Here is a 26,376-nt window from a genome sequence, read left to right on the forward strand (position 1 = left end):
TATTTCTGCATTTAAGTGAACTTGCCACCAAATCCTTTTATTATGGCATGTCTTCCATTACTGAGTTCTTCATTTTTATTTATTTCTTATGTATCGAGGGCTAATCATCAAGTAGTTCTATTAAAATTAATTTAATTGCCCATGTAATACAAAAATACATTCTCCTTTACAAAACATAACAAAACTTCATACTAAAGGCAATCTTTTTCAATACTTTAATGATCATCCATGTATGTTTAGAAATAATATGCACATGATTTATACAAATCGTGTAAGTTTCATTCTATAACTTCTATAAGTAACATTTTATAACTTTTTACTCAACAACCCGTTTTAGAAATCTAACCATGTTAAATTATAGAACTAGGTAATCCTTTTTAGTCCCTTTTAATTCCATACTATTAATATATCACAGTTCTGTTGTTTTTTAGCTATTCTTCAATTTGTTTAACTATTTGCCAGAATGAATGAATGAATGAATGAATGAATACTTATGTACAGATGCAAATATATTTAAGGTAGATGCCAAAATGTGAAATTCCTAATTAAGAGGGAACATCTATATTCTTAAGTTTTAATAGAACTTCAAAAACTTTTCTTTATTACCTATGTTAATAGTCCCATTAGTTTATATTTCCTTGCATGATCACCACCATCTTTAGCCATCAAAGTTTTCAATTTTCCTGAAAAATCTATTGCTGTTGTTTCAATCTAAATTTCTATAATCACAAGTGAGGATGAGCTTTTTTTTACATATTTATGAATGCTTTCATATCCTTTGACTGTTCGGGTTCTAGTGGTTTGTCTTTTTCTGATTCATCTGTATGACACTGACGCTTTATTGAATAAGTTGCAATTATTTTTGCTTGGTAATTTGTGTTTTACCTTTGTTTATGGCATCTGTTTTCTTACAAAATTTTTTTAGGAAACGTAAGAGAGGTTTTTTTTAACACACAAATAATACATACATAATTATATTATATACTTAATTACAAAATTAAATTTAAATAAATACAGAGCTGTGTATATTAACATAATAACATAATTAATGTATACAACTTGATGAGTTTGGAAATAAGTATACACCTGTAAGACTGTCACCACAATCCATACCATAAGCCTACCCATCACCTCCAAAGGTTTCCTCCTACTCTCTTACTATATTTTTTGGGTGATAAGAACACTTATTATGAGCTCTATCTTATTAGCAAGTTTTTAAGTATACAGTATGATATTCTTAATAGTAGGCAGTTCTAGAATGCAAGCTGGTACAACCACTCTGGAAAACAACATGGAGTTTCCTCAAAAAATTAAAAATAGAGCTACCCTATTACCCAGCAATTGCACTACTAGGTATTTACCCAAAAGATACAAACAAAGTGATCCAAAGGAGCACCTGCACCCCAATGTTTATAGCAGCAATGTCCACAATAGCCAAACTGTGGAAAGAGCCAAGATGTCCTTCAACAGATGAATGGATAAAAAAAATGTGGTATATATATAATGGAATATTACTCAGCCATCAAAAAAATGAAATTTTACCATTTGCAACTATGTGAATGGAACTAGAGGGTATTATGTTAAGCTGAATAAGTCAATCAGAGAAAGACAATAATTGTATCATTTCACTTGTATGTGGAATTTAAGAAACAAAGCAGAGGATCATAGGAGAAGGGAGGGAAAAATAAAATAAGATGAAATCAGAGAGGAAGACAAACCATAAGAGGCTCTTAACTATAGGAAACAGAAGTGTCTGGGTGGCTCAGTGGGTTAAGCATCTGCCTTCAGCTCAGGTCATGGTTCCAGGGTCCCATCGAGATCCCTGCTCATTGGGGAGTCTGCTTCTCCCTCTCCCTCTGCCCCTCTCCCCTGCTTGTGCTCTCTCTCACTTGCTCTCTCTCTCTCTAAATAAATAAAATCTTTAAAAAAAAATTTGGAGGGGTGCCTGGGTGGCTCAGTCATTGAGCGTCTGCCTTCGGCTCAGGTCATGATCTCAGGGTCCTGGGATTGAGCCCTGCATCGGGCTCCCTACTCAGCAGGAAGCCTGCTTCCCCCTCTCCCACTCCCCCTGCTTGTGTTCCCTCTCTCGCTGTGTCTCTGTCAAATAAATATATAAATAAAATCTTTAAAAAAAAATTTTTTTTTGGAAATTAACTGAGGGTTCCTGGAGGTGAGGGGGGGGAGGGGGGAGGGGAGAGGGGTAACTGGGTGATGGGCATTAAGGAGGGCACCTGATGTAATGAGCACTGGGTGTTATATACAGATTAATCACTGAACTCTCCCTCTGAAACTAATAATACATTTTATGTTAATTAATTGAATTTCAATTTAAAAAATAGGAGGCACTGTTCTGTACAAAATAATCCTCTTGCAAAACTGAAATTTTGTACCCTTTAACAAAAGTTTCAGTATTTTATTTCATGAGGAAGGGGATGCAGCATGAAGATAAATACTACAATTCTCTTTCATCATCCTGAAATTTACCAATACTCAAATGGCAGTAAATGTATGCCTATCAGCAGCAATTATTTTATTTTCAGTGAGTCAAACACTGCTCATCTTCATCCCCAGTCCCATGTCTAGGGTTTCCATAAAAATACTATTTTCATATCTGGCGAAATTTGATGGCAATAAGGACAGAGCATTACTGTAGAATTCAGGAAATTTCAGAGATTTTTCCTTTGCTTATGTATACATTAAGGGTTTTTTTCATTAAACTTTTGAGTAATGAGTTGAGGGATGAACATTAAACAGATCGTCTTGTGATAACCATCTCATGCTAGCCACAGGATGACTACAACAGAGTCACAACATCATGGGCACTTCTCAATCTGTAGCCTTCTTTTGGAACACAGTCTACATACAGAGGGGAAAGAGAGATGAGGAAGGAGAATTTCTGGAACTCTCAGAATCCCGTTCATACACATTTAAGATATATATATCTACTTTGAAAACAGAAGTATTAAAAGAGTGACAACTTTTCAGAACTTTAAGTGTAAGGCACAGTTCTGGCTCCTGGGTTTGGAGGTCTTCAAGAAGATATATGGCAGACATAATTCCCATTATTTCTCTAGGTGCTGAGGTGTCTGAACGATTATCTTTGAAGTTGCCAGAGAATGTAGTAGAAGACTCTGCCCGAGCCTCCATCTCAGTATTGGGTAAGCTCCAGCCCTAGTGACTTATTCTACTATATTAATAGTTTTTACCATATTTCTTTTCCATAAATACTCAAAATCACAACTATAATATTAACTTGATTCTTACCTCCTTCTTTGGGCTTGTATACTGCTCCCAATCATACTTCTGTCCCTGGACAACTCACCCTTCCTAAAAATCTTCATTTTTCGATCTTCCTAAAATTATTCATTTCTTCCTAATGATTCGGACAGATTAAAATCTATAAGCTTTCTGATGTCCCATCTCTCCCATTCCCTAGGAGACATACTGGGCTCTGCCATGCAAAACACACAAAATCTCCTCCGAATGCCCTATGGCTGTGGAGAACAGAATATGGTCCTCTTTGCTCCCAACATCTATGTTCTCAGTTATCTAAATAAAACACACCAACTGACTCCAGAAGTCATGTCCAAGGCCATTGGCTACCTCAATACTGGTGAGTGATTAAATGAGTGAAGACTTCACGGTGTTATTTTAACAATAGATTGGATTTCCCAATAGGTTGAGTTACTTAGCAATTCTATTTTATGTTAGCATAGCATAGAATCATAGTTACTGTGATAAAAATGACAGTTAATTTTATGGTTATTATCCAGTGTCCAACCTCTAATAAATGCTTAGAATGCAGAACCTTGTAACATATGACAGCAAAATTTAAGAAATATCGCAAGAGAAACCAAGGCATTTTAGTAATTTCTCTGGCCACAACATATACAATCTGTCATATTGTTTCATGAACCTTCCATTTCAGGTTACCAGAGACAGCTAAACTACAAACACCATGATGGCTCCTATAGCACCTTTGGGGAGAAATATGGCAATAATGAGGGCAATACCTGGTAAGGAATAGACAGTTTTTCGAGGTCCTATTTTTGTACTAGCTCTTTTACATATATTATCACAATTATAGTCACAGTAACCTTATCAGATATGTATTATTAAACCTATAGTTGGTTATACTCAACAAATATACCAAGGGTAGCAAGGTAACAAATAGAAAAGCTGACATTCAAATACACATATGTTAGATTTGTCCCCCAAATTCATCCTGTTAATAATAACCAGGGTATTCTTTCTAAAATAGCTAGTTTTTTGAGAGAGAGAGCGCACACGAGCAGGGGAAGGGGCAGAGGGAGAGAGAGAATCTTAAGCAGGCTCCTTGCTCAGCACAGAGCCTGACGTGGGGCTCAATCTCATGACTTGAGCCAAAAATCAAGAGTCGGACATTTAATTTCAGGTGCTTAACTGACTGAGCCACCCATATGCCAAGAAATAGCTATTTTTTTAAAAGGTTATTTTTTTTCTAGAATAGTTCTCATAGCCATGAGTTTTTTAATATATGGCAAGTGAACATATCATCTAACTTCTAGATAAACCATGTTAACTTCAGCTTTTTTTTTAACTTCAGTTTTTAATATGTTTTTAGATCATACTCATCTTGACTGTGAATAAATAGGAAGAAAGAAATGAGGAGGACCCAGTGACATGCAACATTGTTTTAAAATCCCTAAAGCATGGGGCACCTGGGTGGCTCAGTCAGTTAAGCACCTGACTCTTGATCTCAGCTCAGGTCTTGATCTCAGGGTCACAAGTTCAAGCCCTGTGTTGGGCTCCATGGTGGGTGTGGAGCCTACTTAAAAAAAAAAAAAATGAATAAATAAAATCCCTAAGGCAAAGCAAAGCAGTTTGAAGTTATTCAGTCTTCTAAGTGAGAAGATTCTGCCATCTACAGAAGGAAATCTCTAAAGAGAAGAAAGCCTTACTCAAGTAAGTAAAAACAAGTAATATCAGAAGTACTTCGACTCTCTGTAGCAATGAGAAAATGAGCCAGCAAGGAAATACTAGATCTAGCAGATTAATCAAGCAGTCTAAAGGCAATGGGCATTCTAAATACACAGGAATACCTGTCAGGTGACTCACGTCAATGTAAACAACATCATAAAAAGCCTTTACTGTGCCACAGTTATAAAACGATTGTAACAACATAAATATCATCATCCCCTCCCCCGCTGCTCAGGCTCACCGCCTTTGTACTGAAGACTTTTGCCCAGGCTCGAACGTATATCTTCATTGATGAAGCACACATCACCCAAGCCCTCATCTGGCTCTCCCAAAAGCAGAAGGACAACGGCTGCTTCAGGAGTTCCGGGTCTCTGCTCAACAATGCCATTAAGGTGAGGTGTTCTTGGAGCTAGTTTTGGTTTTTGTTTTGTTTTTTTAATAAGATTTTATTTATGGGCGTCTGGGTGGCTCAGTTGGTCAAGCGACTGCCTTCAGCTCAGGTCATGATCCTGGAGTCCCGGGATCGAGTCCCGCATCGGGCTCCCTGCTCAGCAGGGGGTCTGCTTCTCCTTCTGATCCCCTTCCCTCTCGTGCTCTCTGTCTCTCATTCTCTCTCTCTCAAATAAATAAATAAAATCTCAAAAAAAATAAGATTTTATTTATATATTTGAGAAAGAAAGCGAGAATGCACAAGCAGGGGGAGCAGCAGAGGGAGAGGGAGAAGCAGGCTCCCTGCCGTCCCCTGAGCAAGGAGCCCAAAGCGGAACTCGATCCCAGGACTCTGGAATCATGACCTGAGCTAAAGGCAGACACTTAACCGACTGAGCCACCCAGGGGCCCTCAGAGTTAGTTTTGATTTGTCCATTTATGATGTCTACAAGGATGAGAGGAAGTAATAATGTAGGAATTAGCAAAGGTAACTAGCTAACTAACTAAATAAATAAATAAATAAAACCTGGATCGTACCAAGAAAGAGGGGACGGAACTTAGGTTGATTGTGATAATTGGCCCCATGGGGATGAATAGGAGTGAGGGTAAATTCCATGACACAGCAGAAGGCAGAGAGCTAAGGGAGCGCTTTCTCCGAAGTTAAATTACTCATGTCTCTCTCTGTGACTCACAATTACAGGGCGGAGTGGAAGACGAAGTGACCCTCTCTGCTTATGTCACCATTGCCCTTCTGGAGATTCCTCTCCCCGCCACTGTGGGTACCACCTCATCTCCCTGCTGAGGCATAGTTCTGGAGGCAAATGAAATCGTTGCCCTGCCGTCAGAACCATCACCCTACTAAAAGTCAAGTGTCAGCTTTCCTTTTATGCCATGATGGCGCTTCCCAGATCAACAGAAAATTGGGTCAACCCGCTAAGAAAGATTTACACTGTCCCAGTGATGCCCCGAAGCTATTTCTCCCCTAGAGACCTCCTGCTACTGCCATATACACACCCAAAATGAATTCTAAAAACATGGCCCGCGTTCCTGCCTTATGAATGTAATAATAACATAAAGATCCTATTCTCTCTTTCCACAAGAATGAGAATAGATGGACACATGCAGTTGAAAAATGATCTGTGCTTGCCTGGGAATGCTAGCATCCCTGGTCACATAGCTTGGTTCCCGTCTTGTCTCCCTCCCCAGCACCCCGTTGTCCGCAATGCCCTGTTCTGCCTGGAGTTAGCCTGGAAGTCAGCAAAGGAAGGAGCCCATGGAAAGCATGTCTACACCAAGGCACTGTTGGCCTATGCTTTTGCCCTGGCAGGTAACCAGGACAAGAGGATAGAGACGCTCAACTTACTTCATGAGGAAGCTGTGAAGGAAGGTGAGAGCACATCTGAGATCTTCTCCTATCCCCCATTCTCTGTACCAAGAACTGTACTGCAGAACCCCCACACCTACATCCCGTGATCCCTTTCCCCTCTCTTCTCTTGTCTATATCACTATCCAGTCTGAGATTTCTTTAGCAAGTCACACATCAAAAGATAAGAGGAAGTATACTGTAGTAGTGAGAAGCTCAGCCTCTGGAGACTAGCTCCAAAGCATTTCACATATGAGGCCTTGGCCAAGTCACTTACCTTGTCTGTGCTTCAGTTCCTTCATCAGTAAAATGGGGATAATAATAGTATTTACCTCATAGGGTTGTGTCAATATTAAATGAATTAATACAAGCAAAGCACTTAGTAGACTATATGGTACATAGTAAGTGCTATAAAAGTATTACCTATTATGATTACAATAGCCATTCTTTATATATACCCAATCCTTACTTGGTGCATCATATCATCTTAAACATAAGAAAGGACTGGAGAGGGGCGCCTCTCTATGTCTCTCTCTCTCTATCTATGTCTCTCTCTCTCTCTATGTCTCTCATGAATAAATAAATAAAATCTTTAAAAAAAAAAAAGAAAGAAAGAAAGAAAGAAAGGACTGGAGGAAATAACCCTACGAATAAATTCTGGTATTTTATGCTCATATCACAAGTCTGATAATGTTGATAAATCTATTCATATTCACACAATATTCCTATGTATACAGTGGTCTATATGAGGGGTCAAAGAAATAGAAAATAAAAACGCAAATAATATTTTATCCCCTAAAATATATTCTACCTTTCTCCTTTGACCGTGCCATCAATTGCTTATCCTTAAAATGTATTGGGAATATTTCAGATATACAAAAATACATAAAGAATAATTAGCAAACCACTATATACTTTCCTCCCAGCTTAAGAAATACAAAATTACCAGGCAGGAAAAATTCCACTCCAAAAATATCACTCCCACCTCCAAAGGTAACCATTATCCTGAATTTGTCATTACAATTTCCGTGGGTTTCTTTATTTTTTCCTGCATACTTATTTCTAAACAATATTGAGAATTTTTACGTGTTCTTCATCTTCGGATAGACAGTATCACACTTTTGAGTATGTCTGCATCTTGTTTTCTTGCCTGTTTGTCGGCCTTTTGTTTTTTGCATTCAACCTTGTGCTAATGGAGTCCCCTATATGAGTGCCTGTGGCTCTAGTTCATTATTTTCACTGCCACATAATATATTGCAATGCACACGTAGGTCATAATTTATATTAAGGAGTCTCTCCTCATGGATCTTTTCTTGTGTCTTATTTGTGACTATTGCAAACCATGCTGCAGTGAACCCTCATATACATGCCTCCTTGTACCCGTGTGTGAGTTTCTCTCAGTTACACTTCAGGAAGTGAATTGCTGATTAGTAAGCTAGACACATCTTCCCCCTTGCTGGATATTCCCAAATGGCTCTCCAAAGAGCAGTTTCCTTCCCACAGCAGTGTAAATCAGTACCCATTATTTCACACTCTTGTCAGCCTTTGCTATTTAAAGGCTTATGTATTTTTTCTGGCCTCATGAGTATGAACTCCACTATCTCATGTCATCTGTGATCCTCACAAGAAACCTCTATAGAAAAATTTATAGAAAATTTAACAAAGCCCAGATAAGGTCTGGATAACATCAGAAAGAGGAAATCCCCACAGTCGGTAAGCGAACTTGCTCTTGCTCTTTTTCCCCGACAACCCAACGATGGCAACCATTTGAAAACTTCCATGGCCATGGGCTTCTGACGCCAGCAACGTCATCTGCCTTCGGCTCGCCGAAACAAACCAAGTTCAGGTTTACACAGAAGGAAAAGTATCTAGATAAGGTTCAAGAGAATAGAATGGGAATGTACTCCTTACTTCAGCTCTGGCTTAGGTACTTTCACCTTAAATTAAATAAGAATATGTAGTCACTCATAAATCTTTTTCTCATCTCCAGATAGTTCCATCCATTGGGAGAGACCTCAGAAACCCAGGGCACCAGTGGGGCATTTTTACCAACCCCCGGCTCCCTCAGCTGAGGTGGAAATGACATCCTATGTGCTCCTGGCTTACCTCACGGCCCAGCCTGCCCCGACCTCAGAGGAGCTGACTTCCGCCTCGCGCATTGTGGAGTGGATCACAAAGCAACAGAATTCCCAGGGGGGCTTCTCCTCCACCCAGGTCTGTGTTTCCCAGAACTTTTCACTTCACCTTTAGGTATCAAAAGTTTTGAACAAGCTATAAAGACACGCAAGAAGAAAAACTGAAGTTGAGAATAACTTGGAATGAGGAAAATATTACTAGTATTCAGGGATAGTGAGAAATAAGGAAAAATGAAAGTCAAAGAGGGCTAAAAAGAAAATACCTGCAATCTTGGGACCCCATCCTTGTTATCATCACAGCCCCCTCCTCCCGATAAAAACTCTACCTCTCTAAAGAAATGGGACCCGGTATGCAATGGCCACAGCAGAATGAATAAAAAAAAAAAAAATCTACCTTCTGGAATCTTCTGGAAGTTCTAAGAGTGCCTTTCCTAGGAATGCTACTCAAAACCCAATAATCTGTCCTTGCAAATCTCTCCATTCGTAGGTCCCCTTTAACTGACTTATTTTAAAGTTAACAATTTTATGGTTCCACTATTCACCTCTTATTATACAAACATCTGTTCACCAGGAGCATGAAAAATTTTCTTTACTGTGCCAACATCCTGAGCCTAACTATGTAATCTTATATCTTAAAAATTCATCAATATGTACAGAGCAGGACATTTCATCTTCAGAGAAGTTAGAGGTTAGCCCACAGGCTAAACCTAAAAGAGAAAGAGAATGTGACAAAATGGCATCCCATCTTTTTTCATTGTATTTAATTTCTTACTTTTCCATATGAATGGAAAAAACTGAACACTTTTATTAAAACAGTGATTCTTTCTTAGAAATCTATTATTTAAAGACTGTCATTCAAGTTCAGTGCTAATGAGAATGGAGAATATGACGTGTGGGGGTGGGAGGAATCCAGACTTCCAATAAAAAAGGGAGACCCAGGACGCAAGGTGGCTCAGTCAGTTGGACGGCTGCCTTCGGCTCAGGTCATGATCCCAGGTTCCTGGGATGGAGCCCCGCATCGGGCTCCTTGCTCAGTGGGGAGCCTGCTTCTCCCTCTCCCACTCCCCTGCTTGTGCTCTCTCTCCCTCTGACAAATAAATAAAATAAAATAAAATCTTTTTTTAAAAAAAAAAGGAGAGAGAGCCAAAAAATGTCAATAAATCAAGAAAAGAATTATAATTAAGCATGACCTTCATCATGGCTGCAAACGACCTTGGGCTTTCTCAGGGCACTGACCTCAGCAGCAGAGCAGAGTTTAATCTGGGGTGAGAGCCAGACTGAACTTTGGTTGAGCAGTGGCAGGAATGACCACAGTTATCAAGTAAGACCTCTTAGGCAAATAGCCAAAGCAAATAAATGATTCCCATTCATGGATATTTTCCACATTCCATATCCCACGATTATTTATAGATAGAAAAAGGTCGGTTTTCTGAGAAATAAAATAAGCTTCTTTTTTTTTTAAAGATTTTATTTATTTATTTGTGAGAGACAGAGAGAGAGGCAGAGGGAGAAGCAGGCTCCCCACCATCCCCCGAGCAGGGAGCCCGACTCAGGACTCGATCCCAGGACCCCAGGATCATGACCTGAGCAGAAGGCAGATGCTTAACTGACTGAATCATCCAGGCGCCCCGTAAAATAAGCTTCTAAAGCAGATATGTGAATGTTATGGTTCTATCTAAGGCTTATAATCAATCTTGAAATTAGAACTCCAATATTTTAGCGAGCGAAGCAGGAAAAAAGGAAATCAAAGCCCCAGTTGTGGCAGCTGACATGGGCCTTTGGGCCCTGGGGAGGTTACCAGGCCTACGCAGGTTCTCTCGCTCGTCTCTTCCAGGACACAGTGGTGGCTCTCCAGGCCCTGTCCAGATATGGAGCAGCCACCTTCACCAGGACTAGGAAGCCCGCACAGGTGGCCGTCCAATATTCAGGGACACTTGTCACAAAATTCCAAGTGGACGACGACAACCGCCTGTTACTACAGCAGACCTCATTGCCGAAGGTGCCCGAGGAATACACCATGACGGTTACAGGAGAAGGGTGTGTCTACCTCCAGGTGAGACTCTCGGGCCCCGTCGGGGCAGAGGGTCCACGTTAGCCGTTCCCGCGGAAAACCCCTAACTCAGCAACGGAGAGGGCAAATCAGAGAACCAGTGGAGGAAGTTGGGAGGAGAAGGGAGAAACACAGATTTTTGTCTTTGTTGTTTTACAGACATCCTTGAGATACAATATTCTGCCAGAAAAGGCAGAGTTCCCATTTGCTTTGGAGGTACAGACTCTGCCCCAAACTTGTGACAGACCCAAAGCCCACACCAGCTTCCACATCTCACTGAATGTCAGGTGAGACCTCTGACTGAATCATCTAATTCTGGGCATAACAACCAGTCCTTTTACTGGAACTCCTCATTAAGCTGAGTAGTGTGTCGGTTAATGTTTGCACTACATTTATTGAAAAAGCAGTGTGTCTGTCCTCATCCTCATATTATAGAATGTCTCCGTGGTGGGGTACCTATACATTGTACAACTCCTGCCTCCAGGATCTATGATTGTCAAACCTCATTATTTAAAGGTTAATTCCCCGGTGGGGTGGGAGGGATGGGGTGACTGGGTGATAGACACTGGGGAGGGTATGTGCTCTGGTAAGTGCTGTGAATTGTGCAAGACTGTTGAATCTCAGATCTGTACCTCTGAAACAAATAATGCAAAATATGTTAAGAAAAAAAAAGAAGAAGAAGGTAGCAGGAGGGGAAGAATGAAGGGGGGGAAATCGGAGGGGTAGACGAACCATGAGAGACAATGGACTCTGAGAAACAAACTGAGGGTTCTAGAGGGGAGGGGGGTGGGAGGATGGGTTAGCCTGGTGGTGGGTATTGAGGAGGGCACATTCTGCATGGAGCACTGGGTGTTATGCACAAACAATGAATCATGGAACACTACATCTAAAACTAATGATGTAATGTATGGGGATTAACATAAGAATAAAAAAAAATTAAAGGTTAATTCCCCTCAATAATAGCTAAAGAAAGAACGTTAGCCCTTGCCTCTGGCCTGAATTCCTGATTTAACTCTAATGTCATTGAGTAATTCTCTGATTTCATTCTCTTGTAATGAAAGTCTATATCATCCTTGCTCTCTCCAGGGCAGAGATGAAGAATTCCTGAAAAGCATGAAAAGAAGGAAGTAGTGACTCTCTAGTTAGGATTCCTACTGGCAATAAATAAATCTCAGATTATATACAAAATAATCAATTTGGGGGAAAAAATAGATATATATGCAGCAGTATTCAAATGGCTCCAGGGCTTACAAAAAATGTATCTGTCCACAAGAATATTCTAACCTGGGTGGGGATACTATACAGGAAAAAAAGTTAAAGTATGTGTAAAAATAACTGGCAGAGATTAGAGGTCTCAGACCAAGCTATGCATCAGGTGCTTTCTTAAACTGCACAACCTCGAGTCCACACACATGAAGTCCCAATTCATCCGGTCTAGGGTACAACCTGGTCTTTGTGGCTTTACCAAATTCTCTGGAGATTCTAATGCACCACCGTCTTCCACTTGGGTAGGATATTTAGGAAGACTTCCGTGTACCTTTGAGGGCTGGGAGGGTTTGCTCTGGGCATAGGAAAAGAGAATATTTAATAACACAGAAAACCCTTATTCCTTTCTTCCCTGAATCTTCAGTTACACCGGGAGTCGTCCCACCTCTAACATGGTGATTATTGATGTGAAGATGGTATCCGGCTTCATTCCCCTGAAACCAACAGTGAAAATGGTAGGTCTAGTATATGTCCAGGAAGCCCTATTTTATTTAGTGTTTTAGGTATCTCTAGACTAAGAAAATATTAAAATATTTTAAATCACTTCTATCAAAGACTAATATTTTCTCCAAAGTCAGAAATATAATTTAACATGCTTGTATACGGGTTTTTTGGTGTGTGTGTTTTCCTTCGCTAAACTTTGTTTTAATGGGTCTCAAAATTCTGTGACAGATTTTTGGTCAAGTTGTTCCCACTAAAAAGTACTTATTTCAAAAACTAATTAGTTAAAACACACACGCATATACACAAACGAATGGTCCACAAAACATTCTCTCTTCCCTCTGAAGGTTTTCCGAGGCATTTTTATCATTAACCAGTCTTCCTTTTAAACTTAAATGGCCAACTGAAACAAACAGTTCTGTGATCATTCTTCCACAACTGGTTAAGACTGGGGTGGCCGGTATTAGGGATAATATTCATTTAGCCTCTTGAGGTTTCTGGGCAGACGTGGTAACCTTGCCAGCTCCAGCAGCCTTTTCGTCCACTGCTTTGATACACCCACGGGGACTGTTTCATGTTACAAACAGCTCTCTTCTAGGAGCCACATCTACTAAAAGAAGAATGTCAGCAAGTTCCTTCTTTCATGGAGCTTAGACTCTTAAGAACATAAAGCTTAGGGGCGCCTGGCTGGCTCAGTAGGAAGAGCATGAGACTCTTGATCTCAGGGTCATGAGCTTGAGCCCCACATTGGATGTAGAAATTACCTAACTAATAAGACTTAAAAAAAAAAAAAGAAGATAAAGTTTATGCACCAGTGGAAAAAAATATGAAAGTGACCTGTAGACATGAACTATAATTATTACAGAAGTTCAGAGAAAAATAAGATTGCTATAAGTTAAAGCAAGCAAAAAAGTAAAAAAAAAAAAAACTCTCTTTCATGAAGGAATAGAATATACATTGAACATCAAAATATGGACAATTCCCAAATTTAGGATACTTATTTCACTTTTCTTCAGATATATCAACTTTACACATAGGTCATGTGTCATACTAATACCAAACCCTGCATCCAAATTATCTCTCATTTTTAATTTAAAAACATTATCATCGGGCACCTGGGTGGCTCAGATGGTTAAGCATCTGCCTTCGGCTCAGGTCCTGATCCCAGGGTCCTGGGATCGAGTCCCACATCAGGCTCCCTGCTCGGAAGGGGGCCTGCTTCTTCGTCTCCCTCTGCTGCTCCCCCTGCTTGTGCTCTTTCGTTCTCTCTGTCAAATAAATAAATAAAATCTTAAAAAAAATAAAATAAAAAAATAATAAAAACATTATCATCTTCACTTACAAAAATCACTTGAAGAAACTTTACCCTCAGGCTTAATTTGGTAATAAAAATTCTTCATTTCTCTGGTTTTCCCAGAGGCTTCATCTGTTTATTAACATTTGTGATGTATTAATTTTCTTCAGCTTGAAAGATCTAACCATGTGAGCCGAACAGAAGTCAGCAACAACCATGTTTTGATTTATCTGGATAAGGTGAGAGCCCTGCCAATCTAGTTGCAAAAAATGTATAGATAATAATCTCTCTAAGGGAGCTATACGAATCCTATCCTAAGGGAAGTGAATGGAGGCATTTTGGAGACATTGGCTCCATGGCAAAAATTTGAGCATTCTAATATTAATTCCAGTAAATATTCTCTTCTCCTTTATTCGCATTTCATGCGAGACTATGGGAAGAAATGGCTTATTATAATACTGGGATATGAATACTTCTTGGACCTCATAAGCAAAAAATTCTCTGCACAATGTGTTTGTGTCCATAAGTTATTTTGAAGATATCGAGTAATGTAAGGAAGAAACCATTGGTTTCTTCTTCCTTACATTATTACATCAACATCAACATAATAATTGATGTTATATATTATATATTATATATATCTCAATATATCAATTATATAATTCACATCTCAATTATTATATCAACAGTATAAAAGAGGAAAATACTGTCCATTTCAGCAAGGATGTACCATAAAATGATAAGATCAGTCAACCAATAAACCAATCTCATTTTATAGTTATGTGTTCTAACATAATTTATTCATTCATATATTAATGGACATTATATTTTACAAGTTTTGTGAAATTTTAAGGCTGTAATGATAGACCTTTTATATGACTTTTTAAGTCAACACAGTATTTCTACAAGACAGAGAAGTAAAACTATGCCAAATCTCTTGATGTGTAAAAATGAACATCACCATTCAACCAACAAAATCATATTTCACCCCCTATAAACAGAGCCCATGTACCAGTATTGATAGGAGTATATGAATTGTTCGGGTTATTTAAGAAAAATTTAAGGATGTTTTCATTCACTCTGGAAGCTTTCTGTACAACTTAAGGACACTGTTAGTTGATAAAAAGGTTTTTCCCTCCAAAAGTAGATGAATAATTAAACTCATCCAAAGAAGAGAGAAGAAAGCTTGTAATTCCCTTTTGCTTTCTAGGTGACAAATCAGACACTCAGCTTGTCCTTCATGGTTTTGCAAGATGTCCCAGTGAGAGAATTGAAGCCCGCCATAGTGAAAGTCTATGATTACTATGAGACAGGTGAGTGTGAACAACTTTGACTTAGAAATTAAATTTCTGATCACAAAAATTTAGACCTGAGAAATGTGTGGGGGCAACTTATTACACTGTTCTTTCATTTTTGTCTCCATCAAGTCTGATTCTTCTCTGTCTTCTATACCTACATTGTAGAAACTACCTATCGTATAAATCCATCAACTACTAATACAGACCACCTGTAGGATATTTAGTTCCCTTTTCTTCAGATAAGACAACATGAGACTTTAAATAAGTATAACATTTGAACTGTCTTTCAGAAGTTTAGGGGAAAGAAATATACTATATTTGAAGAGTTAACATTATAAAACAGCAAGCAATGCATCAAGTGGATAATGCTGATGTTTCTGATACAATTCTTCCCGTAATAAAAGTTTTTTTAACTGACCTGTATCCCATAAATGTTTGCTCTCCCTCTCACTTCACCTAATGGTTTTGCTTTTATTCAGATGAGTTTGCAATTGCTGAGTACAATGCTCCTTGCAGCAAAGGTAAGTAATGCACACTCCTTCCAAATGCAGTCAGACCCCCTTGGCTTGTCTCTTAACATCTCCTCCATAAAATTCTGGCTAACTATTTTTCATAGACATCGTCTTGCTCACAGTGCAATTTATAATAGAAAAATGAATTTACTGGGAAAGGACCACTGATGGTCAAACTTCAGATAGTTCATAGGATTATTTATTGGATACTTAGAAGTAGTAAATCTCATTTCCCACTCTACTAATCAGGCTTCCTTAGACAGTATGCTACCCAGATCTGAGAGATGGACTATTCACTGCTCAGGAAGCCCGAGTCTATCTTGATTCTCTCTTCTTTGCACTATCACAGATCATGGAAACGCTTAAAGTCCACGACAATGAAAACTGCTTTGCTGGGGTCCCTGTTCCTCAGACTGAGGTCTCTGTGGAAAAAAAGAACTTTTGTATCTTTGAGGATTTGAAATAAACCTTTTTTTCTGGCCCGTCTTTATCACTGTTTCTTCATTCATTCAATAAACATTTATTAAATTTCCATATAATTCCCAATAGAATCCTGAGACTAAAAATTCATAGCGATCAAGGGTTGAGAGAATTCAGAAAATGAGAAATATTACAGCGATATTTGTCTGAGTAGGCTTCATTAGGGGTTGCAGGGAAAGTATTGGATTATGTACTAGGAGAATGGGAAGGGTGTTTGGTTACAGGAATACCCTAAGAAAAAGCCAGAGTGCATTTTAGGAAAAAACAAGGCTGTCTCGAGTAGAAAAGAATTTCCACATTAAAGGGAAATAATGAAATACAACGTTGGATAGGTTACACTGGGAGGCAGCATAATTAGCTGGAACTTCACCTCAACTGGGGTTATGTGTCCTCAGAACCAAATCTGCCATTTGACTGATACGAGTGATTAGTCAATTAACTGTGGGTCTCAGATTCAATAAAGGATGACAAATGGAAAATGCTGAAGGGGTGACACATTAGAAGCGAGCTCTCTTAGGGGCGCCTGGGTGGCTCAGTCAGTTGAGTGTTGGACTCTTGATTTCGGCTCAGGTCATCATCTTGGGGTCGTGGGATCAAGCCCCATAACTGGGCATGGAGCCTGCTTGGGATTCTCTGTCCCTCTGTCCCTCCCCCCAACTTTCTTTCTCAAAAAATGTGATCTCTCTTAGAAGAGAGAGACTCAAAAGCCCACATAGGAGTGTTATAGTGGAGTATTTTTTTTTCCCAGAACTTCAAGCCAGGATCAAAGGATAAGTGTAAACTTAAGGAGGAATTCAGAAGCAGAAATCAGTGTCCCCACAATACCCAGTCTCTACATTTTCTTTGTTCTAAGTATTGAAATCATTTACTGTATGTATCGAGGGGCAGAAACCTCAGGAGTTCAAAGAGATCTCTGGAGTTGTCCTAGGAGTCCATGTCTTCATTTGGGTTAGCTTGACTGAAGTTTGGATGGTATCAGCTAAGAACTCTAAAGGACCTTGAAGTTCAAGTGTTCTTAGCTCTATCCCTGGACTGGGCAAAAGTAGAAGATAAAAGCTATCACTGAATTCCACACAGTCAAGCATCCCCCACCCCAACCCTACTTGAATCCCAGATCACTTGCAAAGCTGCAATTGCACTACAGAGTCCCCACACAGAAAAACTCACAGGGATGATGAAGCACAAGATTGCTTCAGCACAAACTCGAGAACCAGGGCCAAGCTAAAAATCCTTCCAAAAACACAGGGAAGAAATGATTATCCTAACAGTGACATGGTCGGGGACCAGGTTTCCCTCTTCCAAGAATCATCTTCCACATTTTACGTAATTTCAGTGTGATGTGGTGGGAAAAGCACGTGTTTTCAAAGATGTGGAAAATGGAATGGACTCAAAATTCGACTCTGCTACTTAGCACCTGTGGAATCTTACCCAGCACTTTAACTCCTCTCTAAACTCAATTTTTTCACCTGTAAAGAAGGAGAATGTTATCACCTTCCACAAGTGTGTGTGAAGATGAAAAAACAAAGGGCCTGCACCTTGCGGGCCTCACTGGACCCAGCAGTGCTGACTGGAGCCAGTGGCCACCTCGGTTCCATCTGTGAAATGGGAAGAGAAACAGACAACTCTCCCAGGAGACAGCTGTGAAGAGTGTGCTGAATCTAGTTCTTGACATGCAGAAACACTCAATAACTAAATGGTAGCCATTTATTAAATGATCTTTTATTTTTTTAAAAGATTTTATTTATGGGGCGCCTGGGTCTGCCTTCAGCTCGGGTCATGATCCCAGGGTCCTGGGATCGAGCCCCACATCGGGCTCCTGGCTCAGCGAGGAGCCTGCTTCTCCCTCTCCCTCTGCCTCTCTCCCTGCTCATGCTTTCTCTCTCTCTCTCTCTGTATCTCTGTGTCTCAAATGAATAAATAAAATCTTAAAAAAAAAAGATTTTATTTATTTATTTGAAAGAGAGAGAGAGAGTGCAAGCGAGAGCACAAGCAGCAAGGAGAGGGAGAAGCAGGCTCCCCGTGAGCAGGGAGCCCAACGTGGGGCTCGATCCCAGGACCCCGGGATCATGACCTGAGCCGAAGGCAGATGCCCAACCTACTGAGGCACCCAGGCGCCCCTACTAAATGATCTTTTAAAGCCTGCCAGTAATAACATGATCTGTTCAAGGGAAATCTGTCCAGAGGTGGGGAAGCTCAAGGTTGTTTCTGAACAATAATAACAATGCACTGGAGAGCAATTAACCACAAAAAAGCAAATCTAAAAATGGTAAGTCTACCATTTAAAAAATTACATTTTGAAGTCCAATCGTTTTTTCCAATTTCCTGAGTACAGAGTTGGTAGAAATCTGAGACTTTAAAAATATATTGGAAAAAGCAAGTAATTGGGTTAATGCCCTTATATTCACTCTGCTGGCAGAGAAGGGAGTGGGGAGATGATAGGGCAGGAGGAGGGGGCATCGGGCCTGAGCCTGGGGGGCTCCTGCAATGGTTTCTAAAATATGACACCAAAGACACAGGCAATAAAAGAAAAAATAAGTAGGGCGCCTGGGTGGCTCAGTTGGTTAGGCGACTGCCTTCGGCTCAGGTCATGATCCTGGAGTCCCGGGATCGAGTCCCGCATCGGGCTCCCTGCTCGGCGGGGAGTCTGCTTCTCCCTCTGACCCTCCTCCCTCTCATGCTCTCTGTCTCTCATTCTCTCTCTTGCAAATAAATAAAATCTTTAAAAAAAAAAAAAAAAAAGAAAAAAGAAAAAAGAAGTAAACTGAACTTCGTTAAAATGAGAAACTTTGTGTATCAAAGGACACTGTCAAAAAGAGTGAAAAACAACCTGCACAGTGGGAGAAAAGATATGCAAATCACATACCTGATAGGGGTGTGACATCCAGAATATATAGAGAACTGTAAGTCAACAACAAAAACAGAAACAACCCAGTTTAAAAATGTCAAAGCACTTGAATAGGGATTTCTCCAAAGAAGATATAAAAATGGCAAATACGTACATGAAAGATGCTCAACACCATGAGTCATCCAGGAAATGAAAATCAAAACTACAATGGGATACCTCTTCATGCCCAGTAGGATGAGTAATAAAAAAAAAGGAAAATAACAATTGTTGCTCAGGATGTAGAGAAATGATAACCCTTGTTCCTGAGAATGTAAAATCCACAGCCACTATGAAAACGCTTAGTGGTTCCTCAAAAGATTAAACACCAAATTACCATATGATTCAACAACTCCACTCCTAGGGATATACCCCAAAGATTTGAAAACAGGAGCTCAAACAGAAACTTGTACCCCATTGTTCATAGCAGCATTATTCACAATAAGGTAGAAATCAAGTGGCCATCAACAGATGAATGGATAAACAAAATGTGGTATATACGTGGGCTGGAACATTACTCATCCATAAAAAGAATGAAGTTCTTTTTTTTTTTTTAAGATTTTATTTATTTATTTGACAGAGAGAGGCACAGAGAGAGAGGGAACACAAGCAGGGGGAGTGGGAGAGGGAGAAGCAGACTTCCCTCCAAGCAGGGAGCCCGATGTGGGGCTCGATCCCAGGACCCTGGGATCATGACCTGAGCCGAAGGCAGACGCTTCACGACTGAGACACCCAAGGGCCCCAAAAGAATGAAGTTCTGATACTTGCTACAACTGGATGAAACTTGAAAACATTATGCTGTGAAGTAAGCCAGACACGAAAGGACAAACACTGTCTGATTCCACTTGTATGAAGTTATCTAGAATAGGCAAATTCATAGAGACAAAAGGTAGATTAGAGGCCCCCGGAGACAGGTGGAAGACGGAGGGTGGGGGTGGGTTATGCTTAGTGAGTACTTAAGAATGATGAAAAGGCTTCAGAACCCGTGGTGATGGTTGCACAATACTGCATATAGAATTAATGCCACTGAATTGTATGTGTAAATAATGGTTAAAATGGCAGATTTTATCTTAATATTTTTTACCACAATTTTCGAAAAGCAAAAAAATAAAAACAACAGTTTGGATATTGAAATGGCTAAATAAAACGTAGTATTGTGCAATATAACACTATAGAACACCTAAAAAGAATTAACTGGCTCTTTATACATATCAACATGGCACATGAAACCAAACAACTGGGAGAACAAAGCAAATTTCAGACTGATTATATGCAGAATGATACATTTATAGAGAAAAAACACACAGCAGTAGTTTATCTTTTCTCTTGGGATACATAGATGTATGTAAAATAGTGTTGTTGTTTTTTTTAATTCTAAATATCTCTCTGGGGAGTATGGAAGACAGCAAATGGAGGGTAGCCACAGAGCACTTTCCCTTCACCTGTAATCATCTTTTTCTTTTTTTTTTTTTGTTTGATTTCTTTTTTTTTTTAATTTTTTTTATTCTTATGTTAATCCCCATACATTACATCATTAGTTTTTGATGTAGTGTTCCATGATTCATTGTTTGTGCATAACACCCAGTGCTCCATGCAGAACGTGCCCTCCTCAATACCCATCACCAGGCTAAGCCATCCTCCCACCCTCCTCCCCTCTATATCCCCCAGTTTGTTTTTCAGAGTCCATCGTCTCTCATGGTTCATCTACCCCTCCGATTTCCCCCGCTTCATTCTTCCCCTCCCGCTACCTTCTTCTTCTTCTTCTTCTTCTTCTTCTTCTTCTTCTTCTTCTTCTTCTTCTTCTTCTTCTTCTTCTTCTTTTTTTTCTTAACATATATTGCATTATTTGTTTCAGAGGTACAGATCTGAGATTCAACAGTCTTGCACAATTCACAGCACTTACCAGAGCACTTACGCTCCCCAGTGTCTATCACCCAGTCACCCCATCCCTCCCACCCCACCCCCCACTCCAGCAACCCTCAGTTTGTTTCCTGCAATTAAGATCATCTTTTTCTTTTAAGTATGCGTTAGTATATTACTTCTATGCTTTTAAAAGAATGGAGGGGCGCCTGGGTGGCTCAGTTGGTTAAGCGACTGCCTTCGGCTCAGGTCATGATCCTGGAGTCCCAGAATCAAGTCCCGCATCGGGCTCCCTGCTCGGCAGGAAGCCTGCTTCTCCCTCTGACCCTCCCCCCTCTCATGTGCTCTCTCTCCCTCTCTCATTCTATCTCAAATAAATAAATAAAATCTTTAAAAAAAAAAAAAGAATGGAAAGAAAACTTTCTGGAGAGAGACTAAATAAATTAATAGTGGATACTTCTATAAAGGAAAATAGGAGAATAGGGACTGATGAATGGAAGCCTTTCTATTTTTTCCCTTTAATCTTCTGCATTTTTACCCAGTGTGTATTCATATGTTACTTTTGTCATTTTGTAAATGCTGAGTTGCTTCACCACGTTATAAGCAAATATTTAAGGGCTGAGACATTGTTATTACTACACATGTGAAATGTGATTATGAATTTATCTATGATTTTTTATTAGAACATTCATAAACTCTTCTTCCATTAGATGAAATTCTTAATTCTTTACACATAAATGGCAAATTTTACCCAGCTGGGGCAAGGAAGGAGAGAATTCAGCAAAATCAATGGAGAGTTTATGTGATCCTTTAGACAAAAAGATAAATACAATTTATTTGCATTTAAAATGTCCAATGAGTCAGTCTGTTTAATGTGCCTTACAACTCAGTAAAAGGGATAAAACAATAATAAAGCCTGGGTTTGGATTCCAGGCATTGTCTGTTTTTGTTTTTAGCCCTCTATAAGTGACCCAATGCTTATGGACTATCACAATAGATGTCTTTCATGCATCCTTTAAAAAAAAAAATGCAAGATGGCAGAGATATTAAAACTCCCATAATTAGTAATTTTGCAAGGGACTAAGTGAACCATTATCTTCACTGGACAATAGGCTTGGGTCATTTTGGGAATAACATTAAAGTAGCAAGATCTTAATGTTCAGAGGTTGACATGATTACCTAAGTATTTTATTTTTTTATCACTTTTAGAAATGAATGAAATTGCCTAAATTATCAAATTCATTTTAAAAATAAACGAATTACGACCTGATGAATAACAATGGTCTGAAAAACGTTTATTAGGTTTTTCACATTGTGTATTCTGATTCGCTTCCAATTAAAAACAAGTACAAAGAGTTAACGTCATAGCAAAGTTGGGCTTGCATCCCGAGAAGAAAAAGTTGGCCATGTCCAGTTACTGGGCTTTTTGTATTTGAAAGCGCTTAATATTTAATCAGAAGAAATGTCCTTCAGCCACTGTGGACTCAGGCAAAGTGCAGCTAATGTACTCTTGTGTAATTTATTCCAGCAGAGTTCAAATACAAGACCGAGACTCACAGGATGCAAGAAGACAAGAGATTTAATCCAGCCACACAGTAATTGTTATGGGAAACAAACATTTCATGCAGTTAACTTGTGACATCTAACCTCATAATCCCCATTTGTGTCCAGTCTCAAATGTTCCTGCTTTCTGTTTCATGTTAATCAATCACGCATTCATTCAACAGTTATTCATTGAGCAACTACAATAGGAAATAACACAGTCAAAAATCTCCACCTTCAGAGGGTTTATATTCTAGAGGGTGGCGAAAGATTTAAAATATATATATACTATATATATATAAACTAGAAATTTAAATTACTGGTAAGAGACGTTTCCTGCTATGGGGTGGGGGGGCGGGAGGAAGATGGAAGTAGGGGTGGGGCGTGGCTACAGCTCTGCGTAGAGGCTATGGAAAGACCTGTGTAAGAAGCAGTGTTATGAGGGGCGCCTGGGTGGCTCAGTTGGTTAAGTGACTGCCTTTGGCTCGGGTCATGATCCTGGAGTCCCAGGATCGAGTCCTGCATCGGGCTCCCTGCTCAGCAGGGAGTCTGCTTCTCCCTCTCCTGCTCTCCCCCCTCTTGTGCTCTGTCTCTAAAATAAATAAATAAAATCTTAAAAAAAAAAAAAAAAAGAAGAAGCAGTGTTATAAGGGGAGACTTGTGAAAGGTGAAAAAATAATGCATATTTTCCTGTCTCTGGTTCCTCATCTTTCTTGTTCTTGATCTCTCTTCCTTCTTTCCTTCCACCTTTTCTCTCTAGGTGAAGAGTGAGAATCCCCAGTAATGGGATGAAGTAAGTATTCCAAAGCTGTAGTCAGCATCAAAGTTACAGTGGCTCTCTTTTCCCACAGAATTTTTACAAAGATTATCTAATGTCTATATTCTCTAGAGGTTGGTAAATTCCTTCCCTATGCTTCTCTAGCAGACTTGCAACTAGTCCCCTTCTCACCCCTTGGGAACAGTGATATTAAGCAACTATTATTATAAGGAAGGGAGGGAGAAAGAGAGGAGCTCTAACAGATGTTGCTTACCTCATGCTCTGCACTGTGATAAGCACATTACATGGCTTTCCTTGGCACGTTCACAGTGACCCCACGAGTGGATGGTATTATTATTTGCATTTCAAGGTTGAGAAAGTGAGGCTTAGAGATGCCAAGTAAATGGAGAAGCCAGGATTTGATGATGACATTCTCAATCATTACGCTAATCTTGCACTTTTGAATGTGCTTTCCAGTGAATGTGCTTCTCTTCTCATGAAATACCGGCTATCACTTAATACCCCAACATTAGAGTTGATATTAGTTTATGTTATTTCTCCTCCCCAGGAACATTTTCAAAGTCTCTGCAAAAACGAAGAATCCCTATCATCTAAAAGGAAAATGCTAATGCACTTCCCAACCAGTACATTAACGTGCTGCAAAAAGAATCTAAGTGTCTCCCAAATATTGATCCCCTCAGCCCTCAAAACACTCACCTTTACCTGCACTAAATGCCTTTGACTTACTACTATCCTGAGCAAATATTCTCACTTTCCATGTGTGCCGTGATGTGGGAAAGTTTGGGGAACACTATTCTAATGAAGAAACTGCAGGCGATGACATGTCGTTGGTAATAGGCTCTGAATCTTCCCAGTGTCCACAAACTGGGAGAACTGAAAATCTCTCATCAGGACTTTATAAGCCAGTGGTTCTCAACGGAGGAGAGAGGAGACATCTTTGGTTGTCACAACTGGGAAAATGCTACTGACATCTACTGGGTAAAGACAGGGATGCTGCCAAGCACGCTACGGTCACTGCACAGCCCCCAGAATAAACACTTATCTGACCCCAAATGTCAACAGCGCTGAGGTTGAGAGACTCTGTTCTAAGATGAGGAGGTGGGTTCTGACTATAGGGTGGATTTCCATTCCCTGGGCCCTTTACTACCAGCATCTGCTGGGACACCACTTCAGGCCACTACTGAGAGCAATGACCCCTTTCAGGGAATTCTTGCCAAATTCCACACACTCTGCTTGGAAGTCTTGGGGTGGGACATTCTGTTTGCACAGAGCACTCTCATAAATAAATTCCTGTGAATCGGGGGAGTTTCTGAGACCAGGCAGAGTGCAAGGAGGGAGACACCATATTGTCTGATCTCTGGCACCATGGGGACAGGGAGATATGCTCTGTCATGTCTAGTTCTAATTCTTCTTGCCTTCAGTGCATGGAAGACCATGAGTACCTCCCATGGTCCTATTTTATATTGTCCCCTTTTCTTCCAGTCTCTCTTCTCTTACGTCATTCCATTGCCATATTCCCCTCAAAATCTCCAACTGTATTCTTGAATGCCACCTCGTACTTTAATATTGTATAATTCTATATAATCTTTTTTTCTAAAATAATTAATGTGACTAAGCTTATATGTGATTTTATTTAGGGGAGAATTCCCTTCCTGTGAGTCTGTCGCTGTTGGTTCATAACCTCCTCAGGAGCTTCCTAGGCGAAATCTGAAACCAGCCCCTGTACATAGAGGGCAGAGAGAGAACAAATAAGCAAAGAGAACTTACACAGGAGCCTGTGTTCAGCAGCTGCAAAATGAGTAGATCTCCACACCCACTTGCCAAATCTTAAAAGTTTACATAAAGGCCTGACCTGGGTTCAGTCACGTATACCGTGCAGGTGTCCCCAGGGCAGCTTCCGGGAGTAGGAAAGGCAAGCAGAATTCCAAAGACAGGGGAATGGGTAAGGAGCCTCTGAGTGCCAAGGTCAAGTCACAGGTCAACCTGCAGTCACGTCCTCTTAACAATGTCCTCCAACATTCCACTGGCTCTTACAATTTCTTCCCCAGTGTGCTCTGAGAAGTCAGCAAGCGTTTCCTTAGCAGGGAGGTGGCTCCTTTTCTGGCTGTTTTTCTGTACGGGAGGCAGATGCCACAGCAAGAATGCAGGTACACGGAAGAGAAGACACAGACTGGGACAGTGATTCCCGAACTCAGTGACAATTTTTCCAGCCAAAGCCCTGTGATCCAAACCGCTGATTTCTTAAAACCTCTAGGCTGGGGATCAGCTCACGCAGGGTGTTTACTTGTGTCCTCATGTGATTTAATAAAGACGATACATTAGCAGACTGACTCATCAGGTGTGAACACACAATATTCTGTTTGGAAAATGGCACAAGTGTGTCCTTGTGAGACATGATGGTGTCTAAGGCCAGCCTATTTTGGAGGACAGCTTTTCTCTTTAGAGAAGTTTCAGTACTTGGTAAGGACAGGCTTTGTTGCTATCATTCAAGGCTTGCTGGGTGAATTTAGGAAAAGTGTCTCTCTGTGCTGTAATGTTCTCCAGGCCAGTGGAGGGGACAAATGATGGTACCAGTGGAAAACAGAATGTGCCCACCTGACCTTGAGGAGAAGGATGTTGACAGTTTTAAGAACTTGACCTGGTTGTACATTCCACATACATTGGCCGGGGAAACAGCACTGTCAGGCATGAGGAGATGGACCGAGGGAGAGAGATGCCAGACCAGGACTCCCATCTTTTCTTCAACAACAGGGGTATAGATGGCCCGTCTCCAACTCCCTAAGAATTTGTTATACCTCCTCTCTAGATGTCCAGGGTCTCACATGCCCAGCGAGATCCCCCTCATTGGGCTGACCCTGCAGGCTAGAATAATCCAATCTAGGGGCGCCTGGGTGGCTCAGTCGTTAAGCGTCTGCCTTCAGCTCAGGTCATGATCCCAGAGTCCTGGGATCGAGTCCCTCGTGGGGCTCCCTGCTCGGCAGGAAGCCTGCTTCTCCCTCTCCCACCTCCCCCTGCTTGTGTTCCCTCTCTCGCTGTGTCTCTCTCTGTCAAATAAATAAATAAAATCTTAAAAAAATAATAATAATAA

At 40.2% G+C, this 26,376-nt stretch overlaps 1 protein-coding gene across 2 annotated transcripts in view; it reads left to right on the plus strand.

Annotated features, from left to right (window-relative positions):
- The window catches only part of LOC123843985 (alpha-2-macroglobulin), a 49,957-nt gene extending 23,874 nt beyond the window's left edge, over positions 1–26,083 (plus strand). The window contains exons 23-37 of one of the 2 annotated variants that reach the window (XM_045873882.3): positions 3,075–3,158; positions 3,437–3,613; positions 3,929–4,016; positions 5,195–5,351; positions 6,089–6,163; positions 6,595–6,775; positions 8,742–8,965; positions 10,721–10,939; positions 11,096–11,223; positions 12,567–12,657; positions 14,108–14,176; positions 15,148–15,250; positions 15,715–15,756; positions 23,271–23,303; positions 25,833–26,083. In XM_045873882.3, the coding sequence (XP_045729838.1) occupies positions 3,075–3,158; positions 3,437–3,613; positions 3,929–4,016; positions 5,195–5,351; positions 6,089–6,163; positions 6,595–6,775; positions 8,742–8,965; positions 10,721–10,939; positions 11,096–11,223; positions 12,567–12,657; positions 14,108–14,176; positions 15,148–15,250; positions 15,715–15,756; positions 23,271–23,281 (1,649 nt within the window). In that variant the 3' untranslated portion in view covers positions 23,282–23,303; positions 25,833–26,083. Of the gene's footprint in view, positions 1–3,074; positions 3,159–3,436; positions 3,614–3,928; positions 4,017–5,194; positions 5,352–6,088; positions 6,164–6,594; positions 6,776–8,741; positions 8,966–10,720; positions 10,940–11,095; positions 11,224–12,566; positions 12,658–14,107; positions 14,177–15,147; positions 15,251–15,714; positions 15,757–16,096; positions 16,238–23,270; positions 23,304–25,832 lie in introns of those variants that run through there. The other variant, XM_045873883.3, reaches the window with a different exon arrangement.
- The last annotated feature ends 293 nt before the right edge of the window (positions 26,084–26,376 follow it).

Source organism: Mirounga angustirostris, unplaced genomic scaffold (assembly GCF_029215605.1).
Source record: "Mirounga angustirostris isolate CCGP_5_RB_7025 unplaced genomic scaffold, mMirAng1.0.hap1 SCAF_5, whole genome shotgun sequence".
NCBI lineage: Eukaryota > Metazoa > Chordata > Mammalia > Carnivora > Phocidae > Mirounga > Mirounga angustirostris.